We start from the raw sequence: 15,723 nt of genomic DNA, 5'->3' as shown, positions 1-15,723 counted from the left end.
TGCAGAGGAGATCTGCAGTCAGACAGCACTCACTGTGGAGGGATTTTATGAAATCACCGTATAATAGATATAAATAACACCTTTGTGTTTGCATTTTATTTGACCCCTTATATACTATAATGTTACATTCATACACAGGCAAGTGCAGGCAGGTACAGTTGCAATCAGCTGGATTTCCTCATATATGAGTAATGTAGAAAAGGTGATATGCAGAAAAAATGTGCATTGCATTTTTAAGCACTGTGCAGGCTCACTGGCCTTTTCCCTACAGTATTTCTGCAGAGCTGTGCGTTTTATAGGCGTCTGTGTGTATATAAGTCACTTAATCCATATGCGGTTGGTTAAACTGGTCACTGGTAAAATAAGTATCCAATATGTATCTGTTTGGCCAGTATTAATGCCGTCAGATGACACTTTCATGTAACCCAAATCTTTTAAAGTAAGAAATATTTGTGTTAATGTATGATGAATAATGATACACTAAGAATATAGTGACATTACTGATCCTAAATTACTGTACATGACCTTTGAGTTTGTACCAGGTTAATTTAAACAGTTTTCAATTTACACTAAAACCAAACATTATACCTCAGAAATTGTGTTTATTTGCATCATATAGTAAAGTACATCCAGTAAATGTGTAATATACAACAAATGAGTTGACAGAGTAGTTTAAAAAAAATGTGATTAGGTCAATTTGTAAGAGGGATTCCTGGAGGTCCTCTGTCAAGCTGGGGGCGCCTAGTATGTTTACTTGGTGGCTGTTGCAGTGGGAATAAGGAAACATCCCTTCTGATGCCATTGCATATCTCTGACACGACGGATTGACTGGATCTGAGGCTGGAAAGCACTCCATTCATTCCAATGTTTGTAATCGCAGTTTTCAAATAGGTATTGGTAGCCTCTGTATCCGGGATACTGATAACCCACCCAGCTGTAAGTTAGAAGAACGTGGGATGTTATACACCAGTAATAGCTGCTTTTGTCATTATATATAGTGCTGGGACATAGAGGCTTTAGACACCGTATCTCCTCAATTGTCTAAATTTGAAAATTGTATAATACTATACACTGCTATTTTATACTTATTAGGCTGCATACTGTAATATGTAATTATACATTAAAATCTACTTTATATATGTTAATTCTCCATACATTATTTATACTTACAATGTATTTGCTTCTCTGTTACTGGTAACATGGACCTAACTTTTTTACATAATTGGGAGTGCCCAGATTCTCCCCCCGATATTCCCTGATTAGTGGCTGAGACAGGACAAATGTCTGAGGGCTCAAGCACCCGCAGAGCTGACTGCTATGACCAGGGCTTGATTAAGGTTTGTGGGGGGCCCAGGGCACAGCGGTGTATATATAATGGGCGCAGGGAGAGCAGCGCACATGGGACACTGAATCCAGGAAGGCCCTCATCGCACACCCTGCACACAATTCTTCAGTACATACTTACCTTTCCAGAGCTCCGCAGTGGCAGATCTACACAAAACACTAGCAGAAATGGAAACCTGCACATGCCAAATAGACTCTGGCACAGCGCCAGAGTCTACTCACTCATGCGCTGGCAAGCTGGAGATGAGGAGGCCTGAATGGACACTGCACACAGGCCCCCTTCTCTCTTACTATTCTTCTGCAGGGCAACTAACTAATTGGAACCAGTGCCAATAAAATTGTCAATATGGCATACTGGCAATGTTATTAAAAAATATAATGTGTAAACACTCGCAGCAGCACAAATCTGTTTAACACACTGTAGTGCCCTCAGTTCACATTTTGCCACACAGAAACCCTGTTCACATATGCCACAGTGATTCCCACACTGTCAAATACCTCCCAACTTGGGTAGAGGGTGCGGTCTTGCTGTGTGACTGACCATTTTCACCATCTTGAGGGCATGGCCAGTGCTCCCTGAGAACCTGTCTAGCCCCCGGCTCACCTCCTTTTACTGTTACATGCCATGCACAGGTGCACGGCATCTATTCAGTGATCACCGGCTGCTGAGCAGAGCAGCGGTGATAACAGTCTCCTGTAACCTCCACCCCCCACAGGACACTGGACAGCGAGGCAGTGTCCGAATAGCGGGACTGTCCCACTGGAATTGGGACAGTTGGGAGGTATGCTGTCATGTATCTATGTGTGGGGGCCCCCAGGGCCATTCCATAGAAAGTGAAACCAAACTGAAGAAATACATTTTCACACTACTGCTTTTTCAAGTTAGCTTTGGTGTAAAAAACATCAGCGTTTCCTATACTGGTGAAGAAATATGTGGCAACACTAGAATTTCTGTAAATACTAATCCTAATAAGTTAGCTATTATTGGAAGCAAAGACATGTAAATAATAGTATTTCAAGAGGAAGTTTAGAATGTTTGTTATGACTCAATAATAATATAGATTTTTTGTACACATACACACATACTTTAGTGTGCATTTACAACTAATGTAAATATATATCTCATACTATTAATTATTATAAAATAATTTAAAAAAACGGTTGTCCTTTTTGTTACACTGGATGTCAGACACCGTCACCTAAACATTTTTTTTTGGTACAAAGAAGAAATGCAAAAATATTTAGATAAATATATTATTAAACCATTGGGTCTGCTTACCCTGCACAGGAAAAATCAGAGCCCATCTGATCTAATTTTACAGAACTTTAATGTTACGTTGGAAGGATTTTGTGTTTTGTCTGAGTACTATTCCGTCAGAAGTACATTGTAATTGATTTATTTTTTGCCACAATTACTAACTTTTTTAAACTTTTATTTTACTAGAATCAACTTTAAGCTTTAACTGATAAGTGATAAAAAAACGTTATAGGATTAATTATTTAACCTTACTCGTGGAATGTGACTTTATTTAAAAAAGTACCCAAAATGTCCCATTCCACCATATGGAATGCCCCCCCCCCCCCCCCCCCCTGTGTGTGGCAATCCCTATGTGACCTCTATGGCTGCCCTCTGCTGATAGCACAGTAAATCATGTTAGTGGAATCATCTTACTGTTTGAAAAGAATTTAAAATAAATTTGACAGTTTTCTTAAACAAACAAAATCTTGACTTATAAATATGAAGAATAACCAGAAACAGTTGTAGTACTATGTGGTCTATTTACTAAGCCTTGGAGAGAGATAAAGTAAATGGAGATAAAGTACTAGCAAATCAGCTCCTATCTGCCATGTTACAGGCTGTGTTTGCAAAATGACAGGAGCTGATTGGTTGGATCTTTAACTCTGTAAACTTTACCTCCGTCCTAGGCTAAGTAAATAGACCCCTAAGTCTCTATGCAGGTTTGTCTATCTATGATTTGCTGTGTGCTTCTAGGAACTGCACAGTTGGAGTTAATCATTAGTATAACTTTTATCTAAACCAAGAACTATGACTTACGTTCCACTAGGCACTCTCACGCTTCCCACGCGGTCACAGAATCCATAGGCCCACAGGCTGGGCACGTCATCCTCAATGATTTCCATCTTGTTGCCCTTGAAGTCCGCGGATTCGAACAGGGTGATTTTATGTTCCTGGCTATCCTATAGATGTTCAGAAAAAAAAAGTGTGTGAGAATTCTAGCAGAGTGACACTACTATATTTCTCAATTGTTGTATAGTTATCTCTTTCTGTTGAACATTAGAGTCATACATTTTTAGAATGTAAGCTCTCACGAGCAGGGCCCTCTTCCCTCATGTGCTTATCCTTTCTTACTTTAATAATCTTCAACTGCACCAAATCCATCAGTCTGCTCCACCTGATACTTATTCCAGTGTCATCTGCTGATGTAACTATGTTTATTTACCCTGTACTTGTCCTATACTGTCATCAACTGTAAGTTGCTGTTTTCCTGTTTGATTATTTGTTTATGTACTCTGTAATTGGGCGCTGCGGAACCCTTGTGGCGCCATATAAATAAAGGATAATAATAATAATAATAATAATAATACCACCCTTTACAGTGTATCACAAATCATTTGTTATATGACGATTCCTAATCCTAGATTTCCGTGATCATAGTTTCAATAACAAATAGAACTCGTGTCCAAGTTTGAATGTCTATATTGTCTGATATTAAATAGCTTTCTTGGTGATAAAAAGCAATTTCAAAAATACCCTCCGCAGTGACTGTGCTAAGAAAGTCTCTTCACAGAGAATGTGTGCTAAGTAAGATGACAAATTAATTGTTTTTGAACACTTTATTTACAGGAGATAAAAATATAATTAGTTACATTTATCAAGTTTTGAAAGTGTTGTCCCTCTCTGCCTCCCATTGCTGCCGGGGAAATCTGCCGCCAGACACAGTGCTTGCTACGGAGGGACTTTCTGAACTCCCTGTATAAATTCATAGGCGGAGTAAGTGCCATATTGGCCTGGGGCTAAAAATGTTCAAAGGCCTATTCTGAAAAGCTGAGGAAGTATGACCAGTACTGTGTGGGTGTGGCCAGCACTATGTGGGTATGTACAACCCTACACTATTAGCTCCATCCAACCCATTGTTAATCTGGCCCTGCATAAATAGGCTTTCTGGTTACCTCTTTTAGATACAGCTTTAGAGATTTACTAAGCCTTAAATGGAGATAAAGTGGACAGAGATAAAGTACCAGCCAGTCGGCTTCTAACTGCCATGTCTCAAACTGCTATGCATGGACGAAACTAGGATTTTCGGCAACCGGGGCAAGGCTCTAATTCGGTGATCACGACAGGCGGGGGGGGGGTGAAAGCAGTTGGCCGAGGGAGTCGGGCGGAGATCTCAGCGCCACATGAAATCCGGCACCCGGGTTGCATGCTTCCTTAGCCCCCCCCCTGGTTACGGCCCTGTGTTATGACAAGAGCTGGTTATCTGGTACTTTATCTCTGTCCACTTTATCTCAATCCAAATCTTACTAAATAGACCCCTTCATTTTTAATGTTGTTTCTAACTAAAGGTACTTACATTTATAGTTTACAAGGGAAATGTCTGTGGTGTCTTCTTTAATATTAGTCCTAGGGGAATGAGATGATCATCTGTTTCTCCACCAGTACTGGCTTCAAATTTATTAAATGCTCCGTTTAAATGTATTTAATGTGGAAAGTTAAACCTATCAATAAGCTACAATATATAGCATTGTAAATAAAATGCTGTTTTAGCAGTAGGTTTTGCCATTGTTTGGCCAAGATCCCATTATTTCACAATCATTTAATTCAGCACATAGCCCCACTGATGACACGGTGACTGGCAGCTGGATTAAGAGGCTGGGATGTCGGCCAATGAAAGACTGCAAAGACAACTATAGACATTGTCACACTACCAGAATAAACTTGCTATTCTGATGCTAAATTGAATTGATTCCAGAATATGGTTTTTTATCTTATAGTGTGAAGCAATGCATTAAAACAGCAGATACAAAGGCACAAGCTGAAAAACAACCAAATGCATATAAAGAATGTATCTAGCACATATATCTGCCAAGAAAAAACAATTATCAAGGTTAAGGATGCACGCCAAAACCACGTAAGTGTTCCTTAACGGATGGATATTATCTTTGGCTGTAATACCAGCATTGGGCGGCTTTCCTTTGTTTATACTGAGATTTGTAAAATACTTCCTTAAAACCTTCTACTAAGTCTTCAAACATTTCCTACAAGATGGGTTTTTGGACATATTTAATATTTTGATAATCTTCAATGTTACAGTGTTCAGTATTATTTTCCTTCTTTTTTTTCTATCATCTACAAAAATGTGCATGTTATTAAGCTAAGAGCACAAAAGTCATGAGTATAGAACATTTCAGTAACTATCAACTTTGACATTATTTTCTTTAACAGTGATTATTAATATGATTATGACTAATATTTAATTATAGTCTAATTGCTGGAATTCCTTCATCTATCAGTGCATTATGAGGGTCATTCCTAGTTGTTCGCTCGCTAGCAGTTTCTAGCAGCTGTGCAAACGCTATGCCGCCTCCCACTGGAAGTGTATTTTAGCTTAGCAGAAGGGCGAACAAAAAGATTGCAGAGCGCGGGCAAAGTTTTTTTGTGCAGTTTTAGAGTAGCTCTATACCTACTCAACGCCTGCGATGACTTCAGCCTGTTCAGTTCCTGTTTTGACGTCACAAACACGCCCTGCGTTCGGCTAGCCACGCCTGCGTTTTTCCTGGCACGCCTGCATTTTTTCGAACACTCCCTGAAAACGGTCAGTTGCCACCCAGAAACTCCCAGTTCATGTCAATAACTCTGCGGCCAGCAGTGCGACTGAAATGCTTCACTAGACCTTGTGTGAAACTACATTGTTCGTTGTAATAGTACGTTGCGCGTGCGCAGAAGTGCAGTTTTTTGCCTCATCGCTGCACAGCGAACGAATGCAGCTAGCGATCAACTCGGAATGACCACCTATGTCTCCTTGTTCCATTCATGCCCCTAGGATTGGAGTAGTAAACACTTGAGTACAACTAATGGATTTACTATCTTCTTAATCTAATTAAGATTTCAAAGCAGAAAGACATAAAGCTCACCATTCTGATGGGGCGTAGGGACACGAAGCAGTCGCTCCTATAGCTGCTAGACCAGGTATCCCAACGAGGATACTCGCCCTTCTCCAAGATAAACATCTCGCCACGGAAGTTGGACTGCTCATAAGCAACCCAGCTGAGAAGGTGTGCACAGGGAGGCCACAAATCACATAATAACCAGAGTGATAGAACAGAATTGCACCAAAGATCACCGCACAACACAAACATGACGACAACACAGGGGACAAAAGGATATAGTGAGGATATAAATTCATATTGCTACATGTAAAATACACATCACACATTTATACATATTAATCAAATCTGATTAGTTCATTGTTGTCTCAACCCATAGGTGTTTCTATAATGGGTGCAATGTGTGTGGGGCACCCATTTTTAATACTTACCTTTCCGGGGGCCAGCGCCAGGCGCTGCAGTCACGGTGAAAATGCCAAAATGGCAACTGCGCATGCACAGTAGTGATTTTGGTCTCTGGAACATGACGGACGCCATGTTTACGGAGACCTAAGCATACACAGTAGACTCTGGCACAATGCCGGAGTCTACTGCGACATACAGGGGAGGGGAACCACCCGGAGGTGCACACAGACCTCCTCCTCTGTTAAAATGCCCCATTCTCAACTGGTGACATCATTTTTCTATTTCAACCAGGAAAAAACTTGTATCTATAAATATAAATCTCCTTAAATTGTGTTTGAAATATCTGTGTCATTTAATTAATCATGACAATAATTGGTAACTTGAATGGATTACGTATTACTTTAAAGCAAATATTGTAGGTGCTTTCAATGCATTCCATTTGTATATTTCTAAAATATGTGCAGTACATATTCAGAGTTATTTATCAAGGTTCACAGTTGCAGTAAACAGGCAGACCATACTTTGATGAATCATCTTCTCCACTAATAAATCATATATACTTTATATACATTTCAATATATTTTACTGTGTATAAACACCCCAATGTAATCATTCTTGTGTGGGAAGACATGAGAGTTTATAGCTGCATACATTTTTCACTTATTTCCAAGTGTCATATTCATGGGCCTGACTGCTACTCATAAATCAGCAAAGGACACCCTGCACTGCTCTGTCACTTTCAATTTTCTCTTTGTTGAGTTGCCTCTAGCACTAGCTATGAAATTTCTATAAGCTAGCTATGGTAATGCCAACTTGTTGCTGCTGCGATGGGTACAATAACCAAAGCTCCCGAGCAGTGTGATGTATCCTACTCTTTAACTATTACAAACAATGCAAAGTATTCTAATTGTGTACATAGCGGCCAATTGTCATTTTCTTTACCAGTTTTGCATCCAGAACCTCTAATAAAATACAGAGTTCGGTACAAGTAACATAATGTACAACCAGGGTTGGACTGGCCCACAGGGGAACAGGGGAAACCACGGGTGGGCCCTACTACCTGGAGGCCCACCCCCTCCTCTAGGGATCAGGTTCCAGACTGTGCTGTTACTAATCTAGTACATTATCATGCATGCACTACAGTATTTACTGTATATATTTATCTAGGGGACCAACACTTGCAAAATGGTTAGGCAAACCAATGTGGTGGCTAGGCACACCCCCTCTAGAGACTGGCCACACCCCTAAACATGGGCCCCTACCATTGTATTCCCCTGGTGGGCCCTACATGCCCCAGTCCGACACTGTGTACAATGCTATAAATTTATGTTAGATATGTGTTATCTAACACTACAAAAAGCTGAATATGTAACAAAAGATTGTTAGAATAGTTTAAAAATGTAAGTATTGCAATTGTTCAAATATTTCATTATAGTTTAAAGTTGCTACGTAACATTTACATCAATTTAACTTATTTTAAATGTAAAGGAATGAGTAGTCTTTGCATTTTATTTCACATGTGTTATTGATAGGCTTCATGAAATATAAAGCTTTGATCAAATGTGTTATGATAATATAATCCATTGTATTTCTATGGATACATAAATACATTTTGTTATTATATAGAACAATCATTATAAAAGCTTTTTGAACACAATATTAAATTCAACAAGGATGTAGGTCAGTGGTTCACAAACTGCGCACCCTGGGGTGCCTCAGGACACTTTCAGGGGTGCCTTGGATTGGTGGTCCAGGACCAATTCAAATTATTTATGGTTAATGTAATAGGAAAAAAAAAGTGCTGGTGGCTGCCAATTATATAATATGTGGACAAACAGAAGCAAATGTTGGCCCAACTAAACCCAAGGATGACATATAAACACAATTTACTTTAATATTTCTTTCTAACTTTCTCAATAAGAAACTTCTGGCCTATGGGTGCCGCAAAAATAATTCTGATGCTCTAGGGCACTGTGATTCAAAAAAGTTTGTGAACCACTGATGTAGGTGATTAAACAATTTGATATAATACTATGGGTGCTAAAACCAGTCCTTAAAGGGAAATGATCATGGAAAATTAATAGGTATTAACCTTTGTACTCAAATATTACCTGTCTTTAGACTTTGATTAGGGAGTTACTGGCATCTGACTTTAGAAGCTAGCTATTCATAAGCCCAAAACCAGGTGACCCATGTGTACTAAGTATATGAGTTATAGTATAAACAACATTTCTAGATTTTTTTTCTATTTGTTATATTAATATTGAGCACATTAAAACATACAGTATTTGTTTGCTGTGAAATCTATTTTGGGTGTCAAGGAATATCTAAATATCTGACAGAATTTTATTTAACTTACACTTAGCAAGATTTAATGTTAGAGTATAGCTGTTATATAAATACATGAAAATTATATATTTTTTTCTGTATGCCATAACTATCTAAAATCTAGATTGTAACCTTTAATGAGCAGGGCCCTCTTCCCTCCTGTTCTCATTACCTATGACAATCGCTCACCAATTATACCTGCACACCCTCTTTGGGCTCTCTGCCCCTTGACTCCACTCGCTCTTCTCATCTCTTTCGGTGGTTCTAAACCTGTAAGTTGTGCCCACACTAATGGACACAGGTTTCAGCTTGCACTGAATACTCCGCCTGCACCCCTGTAACCATCCAGGCTATCTGTTGCTGTGTAGAGAGTTGTAGTGTTATTACTGTAGTGTACTTGTGTGCCCTTTGTACAGCGCTGCAAACCACATGTGGTGCCATATAAATAAAGGCTAATAAAAATTATAATACAGGTTGAGTATCCCTTATCCAAATATTCCGAAATACGGAATATTCCGAAATACGGACTTTTTTTGAGTGAGAGTGAGATAGTGAACCTTTGTTTTTTGATGGCTCAATGTACACAAACTTTGTTTAATACACAAAGTTATTAAAAATATTGTATTAAATGACCTTCAGGCTGTGTGTATAAGGTGTATATGAAACAAATGAATTGTGTGAATGTAGACACACTTTGTTTAATGCACAAAGTTATAAAAAATATTGGCTAAAATGACCTTCAGGCTGTGTGTATAAGGTGTATATGAAACATAAATGCATTCTGTGCTTAGATTTGGGTCCCATCACCATGATATCTCATTATGGTATGCAATTATTCCAAAATACGGAAAAATCCCATATCCAAAATACCTCTGGTCCCAAGCATTTTGGATAAGGGATACTCAACCTGTATTAATAATGCAACCATTTTCTTTTTTCATAGGTAAACAGTAGAGATGGGCGGGTTTGGATTTACCCGGATCTATAAAACGGCATCTTATTGGCTGTCCGGCTGTCACGTTTTAGATAGCCAATAAGAAAAATCCAGATAAATTCGAAGTTACACTAATTTAGCATCAAGAACTGAGTAAATCTGAACCCGCACATCTCTAATAAATAGGTGAAGAAAACGTAAACATTGCTAGATTAGCATTATTTTCTAGTCATGTCTGATGATTCAGACACCTCTAGCAGATAAAAATTCAAACAATAAGAAAATGTCACACTCCTCACACATTGGGGCAGATGTATTAACCTGGAGAAGATATAAAGCAGTGATAAAGCAGTGATAAGCGCAAGGTGATAACACACCAGCCAATCATTACGAAATTGAAAAAATTACAGGAGCTAACTGGCTGGTGCATTATCACCTTGTACTTACTGTATCACTGCTTTATCACTTCTTTATCCCCTCTCAAGGCTTAATACACCTACCCCATTATTTTAACAATAAAAATCAAGTTAAAAAGTGAAAATATTTAGCTGGAGCGCTTAGTACTTACGGTCCGGAGTCGACAATGACACTGCGTATTCTGTCAAAGCCCCTCTCCCCAAGGTTTACACACTCATTGAGGAGTTCCGTGTGCCTTCCCTGAAAGTTTTCTTGCTCAAAGATAACCACCTACAGAGGGAATGCATCATCTTAGACTGAAACTTATTTTGTCAACAATGCAATTGAGTGTGTGTGTAAAAATCTTTTTTTTGTGTATGTCATATGAAAGGGTTTTGGTGTGTTTGGTTTTATAAATCTAATAAGCTACAAAAAAAAAAAAAAATTCAGACCTCTACATAAACCTACATGGAGAGCCATACATGTTTATGCCGCTACTTCATCTGCAATGTAGGCAAAATGTAATCTTATTTTCTACTATGTCATTTCTAAATAAATATACAGAATGGGAATGTCCACTTTTCCCTTAATTAATGGGTCTTACGGTCCCTCAATATAATGTAAAGTAAATAAACACTATCAACATACAGATGTGTCCTTATACACTGTGGCTCAACTCGCGCAAAATGGCCCGTCTCCACGCGCCAGGTCACATGCATCTTGATGCTCAGCGCCTTTTTGTGCTAAAATTGTATATCTTATTCAAATAATTATATCAACTAGAAGCAAAGAAACTACATTGCTAGGAGAAAGGGAATTACATCACAGAACGCCTTGGAAGCAGATAACAGGAGTGCTAACCTACTCACACACTGAAGGAAGACCTTGATTCTGGAGGAGAGGAGGGCCAAGAGACTGGATCCAGAGCCTGTTTTCTTCAATAACAGCCACTCTCTGTTACTGTATTGCATAAGCTCACCCATCTGACCAACTTTCTCTCTAGTGCTTTTTTTTGTTATTGGGGTTTAACCAAGACCAGGAGGGTGCTGCTATTGGGGGTCATTCAGAACTAATCGCTGGGATGCTAACTTTGCTATCTTGCGTTCAGATAGTCGCCACCCCAGGGGGAGTGTAAATTCGCTGTGCAAGTGGGCGATCGCATGTGTGCGCTGAGCTACAAAAATCCACTGTGTGCAGTCTTTGCGCAGCCCAGGACTTACTCCTTTAGTACGACCAAAACAGGCTGTTCCCCAAAAACGCTTGGGAATGCCTGCGTTTTTCCGGACACTCTCAATAAACGGTCAGTTACCACCCACAAATGGCCTCCTTCTGTCAATCACCTCGCGAGTGCCCATGCAGTTGGATTTTTCACACCGCCTTGTCGCTGACCGGCGATGCCCGTTGTTGTCAGATGCGCATGTGCATTGCGGTGCATACGCAGTTAGGACCTGATCACCTGCTGTGCAAAAATGCACAGCAGCAATCAGGTCTGAATCAGGCCCCTTGTCTGATTCTACACATTAGCACCAGGGACATCTCCTTGTCCATCGATCACTGGGGCTTGCCACATTTGTACATCTAAGTGCATCTAAATTCTAATCTGTGTAAAAAGTAGAGATGAGTGGGTTCGGATTTAACGCCAGAATTAACGCCATTTTGGTTTTATCTGGATTTTTTACTTATTGGCTATCCAAAACACGTGACATCTGTGAGCCAATAAGATGCCGTTTTGAGATCCGAGTAAAACCGAACCCGCTCATCTCTAGTAAAAAGATATGATCAGCTGCAACTTTTCCTCACACCAAGTTTCATTGTGCTTCATCTGTGACTTTGTATGTGTGTTATACCAACTCCTGCCTAACACCCTGGCAGCACCGTGCTTTTCCCTGCATCTGCGATGCCTCTAACATGCAGAATTGAAAGAAAAACATGGTGCGCTACTCAACTCGGAGCGTCTCAGAGGCTCCTGCAGCTCGCACCATATGCTTAGTGTATGAAGACAAAGCTGTAGCTACAGTAGTATGTAATGTTATACAGCAGGGTTTCATTTCTTTCTAGAACGTATATTAATATAAATATTAATTACACAGGGATCTCTACTCATGTTCAACTGATTTGTATGAAATATTGTCATACTGATCTGATATTTCTGTGATTATATGTATGAAACCTTATGATTATTATTCTATTTTATAGTATTTATATTACACATATAATTTAGGCAAACATGCATACACATTTTCACGTACTGCTTTTCTGATCAATCAAGTTTAAAACTACTTTTTGGTGGAATTATAGGAAACAAGTGACATGTCTGAAGTCAGAGGTTCCTATGATTGCAATCTGGATTTCAATTAGATTTATAAATTTTCCCGGTATAAGTGCATTTTACCAGCTAGTCTCACTCACTATATAATGCAAACATCCATCAAGTCTTTGTTTAAATTAGTAGATTGTTATAGATATAAATTGTTATCACAATCTATTGTAGAGCCTTTAGATGCCTGCTAAACCTTATTATAGTCAGTAAAAACAACATTGCCACTAACAAATGAGAAGATTAGACAACTGATAGAATGAAATGTGTTGACATATATTTGTAACATTCCTTTATATTCAGCTTGAGGCATTATACTAAAGGTTACTTATGCTAAAGTGTAGCGTTCCCTGTAATGCATTCTTGCTTTCTCTGCATCTGTAATCTGAATTAAAAACTATACTGGGTTACACTAGCATGTAATTGTCCCTTCTATCTACTACTAGTAATTCTGTCATCTCTGCAGAACAGAAAAAATAAGCACAGAATAGCAATCAGTGACAGCCAAATATAATGCACAATAAATAGAATGATACAAGATATACTGTATAATGAATATAATGTTTCTCGTATAGTTATATAAGTGTTCACAAATTACTTACCTTAAAGGATCCAGTGCCTGGTTCCACAGGTTTTGTGGGCTTGGCTACAGGAATGGGAGCTGGGGCAGGGGTACCCTTTTCCTTGGTATCAGTGCCATGGCTGGCAGCAGCAGCTTTAGATGTCTGAGACATTGTGGGCCTTATGTTCTAAAAACTATGCAAAATGACATTGTCAGCAGGGGCACAAGTTACACAATTTATGTCAATATAGTATTAAAAGTAATAACTGATATTATACCTTTGCCAGGGTTTTTCTTATAAACAGACCACTTCAGAAATAATTACGTCATCACTTAAAAAGCTATATATGCAATATATAAAACCTACTTTTTTTTAAACATAGCTAAAATCTAGTTTAAGGTAATTTTCGAATATATAAATAATAACCGCCACATAAAGATGGATATACATCATGGAGTCTTGTGTACATAAATAAGAGTATGGACAAAAAGTTCTGCATCCATTTCTATCACATTTTTATCACCAGGAGTTTGTCATGTGCTTAGTACTCATTTTGCCTCTTACCTGATAGAGCTGTTCCTTGCTGGAGCTACCAGGCTTGTTGCTGAAAGTCCAGCAGGACCTATCATTTATACCCTGGCAAAGGCAGACTCGGAATAGTGGTGGACAATAGAACTCATAGCTCATCAGTGTCTGATTAGGAAGCTGCTAGTCATCACATATTTCAATGTACCCAGTCATCTGGAAGCAAACCCCATTCACAGCAGCTGAACCAAGCACTTTATATTGTTGGTCAGAAGTGTGCTAAATATATAGAGTTGAAAGTCCTGACATGATATTTTGGATACTATAGAATTCTAGCTCTGACTATCAGCATAGGCCTAAAACTCATGATGGACTTATGGAAATCAAATATTTGTGTGTGTTATTAACTTAAGCATTGGATATGCCATTTTTTGTTCTTGAAATCCGTATAGCATCATCAACATATCTATTTTATACCAGAAACTGTAACAGGTCTGGATTAGCGCAATGTAGGGAGGCCATTAAAATCTAACTGTCTTGCTACGAAAGGTATACATTTGTGGTCTCTATTTCTACAATGGCACTGTATGTCTAATGATCAAAATTACAAAATGTAATATGTTTGTAAAGGATGAGAAGGAAGGCAATTTCACTTGCTGTTTCAGACTGCAGAATGGTTAGGTCAGGGGCGCAGCTGGGTGGGGTATGTGTGTGTAGAGTGGACAAGGCCAGGGTACATGCCCCAGGTGATGAAAGGTGGGTGGAGTCAGCAGGTGAGTTGAAGCCTGTGCCACGAAGATCCCTGGTGGCATCTAGCGGGGGGCATTCAGGATCTGCTGAGCCCTGTGGGCCGCCTGCTTGTGCTTTAAACAGCCACTCAGGACATCTAAGTGCGACCACTCAGGACATCTAAGTGCGGTCACAGCTGCGTCAATAAGTAGTTATGGGTCGTGATCTACAGACTCTGTACATTCTTACTCATGGCTCACCTCACTGCCACACTGTGTCCTTCACCCTCCCCACTGCTTCCTAGTGTCCTCCTTGAGGAATGACTATAGACTATGTAATAATAATAATAATTTTATTTATATAGCGCTCTTTCTCCAATAGGACTCAAGGCCCTCCTTCACCATGCAGCTTGCCAGTGCCCAGACGCTGAGCCAGCTCATTAACATCTTCACTGAGGGGGTTAACAGAATAGGAGGTACTAACTACTCCTAGATAAGATTACTGCCAGCAAGGCAGCAACCCTATTAATAATCATTTATGAGAATTATCAAAGCTTGGAGAGAGATAAATTACCAATCAGATCCTGTCATTTTTCTCAATTCTCTATTATATGGTATTAAGTAATGCTTTCAGTATTATAGGACTGTTTCTGATACGTTCTGAGTAATGCTTTCAGTATTATAGGACTGTTTCTGATACGTTCTGTGTTACATGGCGGTAACAACTACTCTATGTATTGTATGGTGATCACTGATGCCAGCTCCGTAACAATTCAATTAGTAGGGTTCACCAGTGCGGGAGTCTCTGTGGTCCCGCGCGCTAGTCCCCACTGTCAGACTGAACCTCGCAGCCCTGAGGGGTGTGTGTGTGTGTGTGTGTAAGCGGAGTGTTTGCCCTGGGTGACAGAAAAGCCTAGTTTCACCGCTGGGATAGGCTCAGCTCTGTCTAGAATATATTTTTGTTGATATCGTTCAAGTAGATTATATAGCATAAATTGTTTATAACCCTGTGGAGTTGTATAATATTCTAACATTTCTAGGAGTCTCCATTATCTT

At 39.3% G+C, this 15,723-nt stretch overlaps 1 protein-coding gene across 1 annotated transcript; it reads right to left on the bottom strand.

Moving 5' to 3' along the window:
- Positions 1–613: 613 nt before the first annotated feature.
- CRYBB1 (crystallin beta B1) lies at positions 614–13,596 on the bottom strand. The gene is made up of 5 exons (XM_063913323.1): positions 13,454–13,596; positions 10,707–10,825; positions 6,499–6,631; positions 3,401–3,543; positions 614–934 (listed from the first exon to the last, which is right to left on the bottom strand). The coding sequence occupies exons 1-5, from the start codon at positions 13,583–13,585 to the stop codon at positions 751–753; spliced, it is 711 nt and encodes a 236-aa protein (XP_063769393.1). The 5' UTR covers positions 13,586–13,596; the 3' UTR covers positions 614–750.
- Positions 13,597–15,723: the final 2,127 nt, after the last annotated feature.

Source organism: Pseudophryne corroboree, chromosome 1 (genome assembly GCF_028390025.1).
Source record: "Pseudophryne corroboree isolate aPseCor3 chromosome 1, aPseCor3.hap2, whole genome shotgun sequence".
Taxonomy (NCBI): domain Eukaryota; kingdom Metazoa; phylum Chordata; class Amphibia; order Anura; family Myobatrachidae; genus Pseudophryne; species Pseudophryne corroboree.
This window is presented reverse-complemented; position numbering and strand designations above follow the sequence as displayed.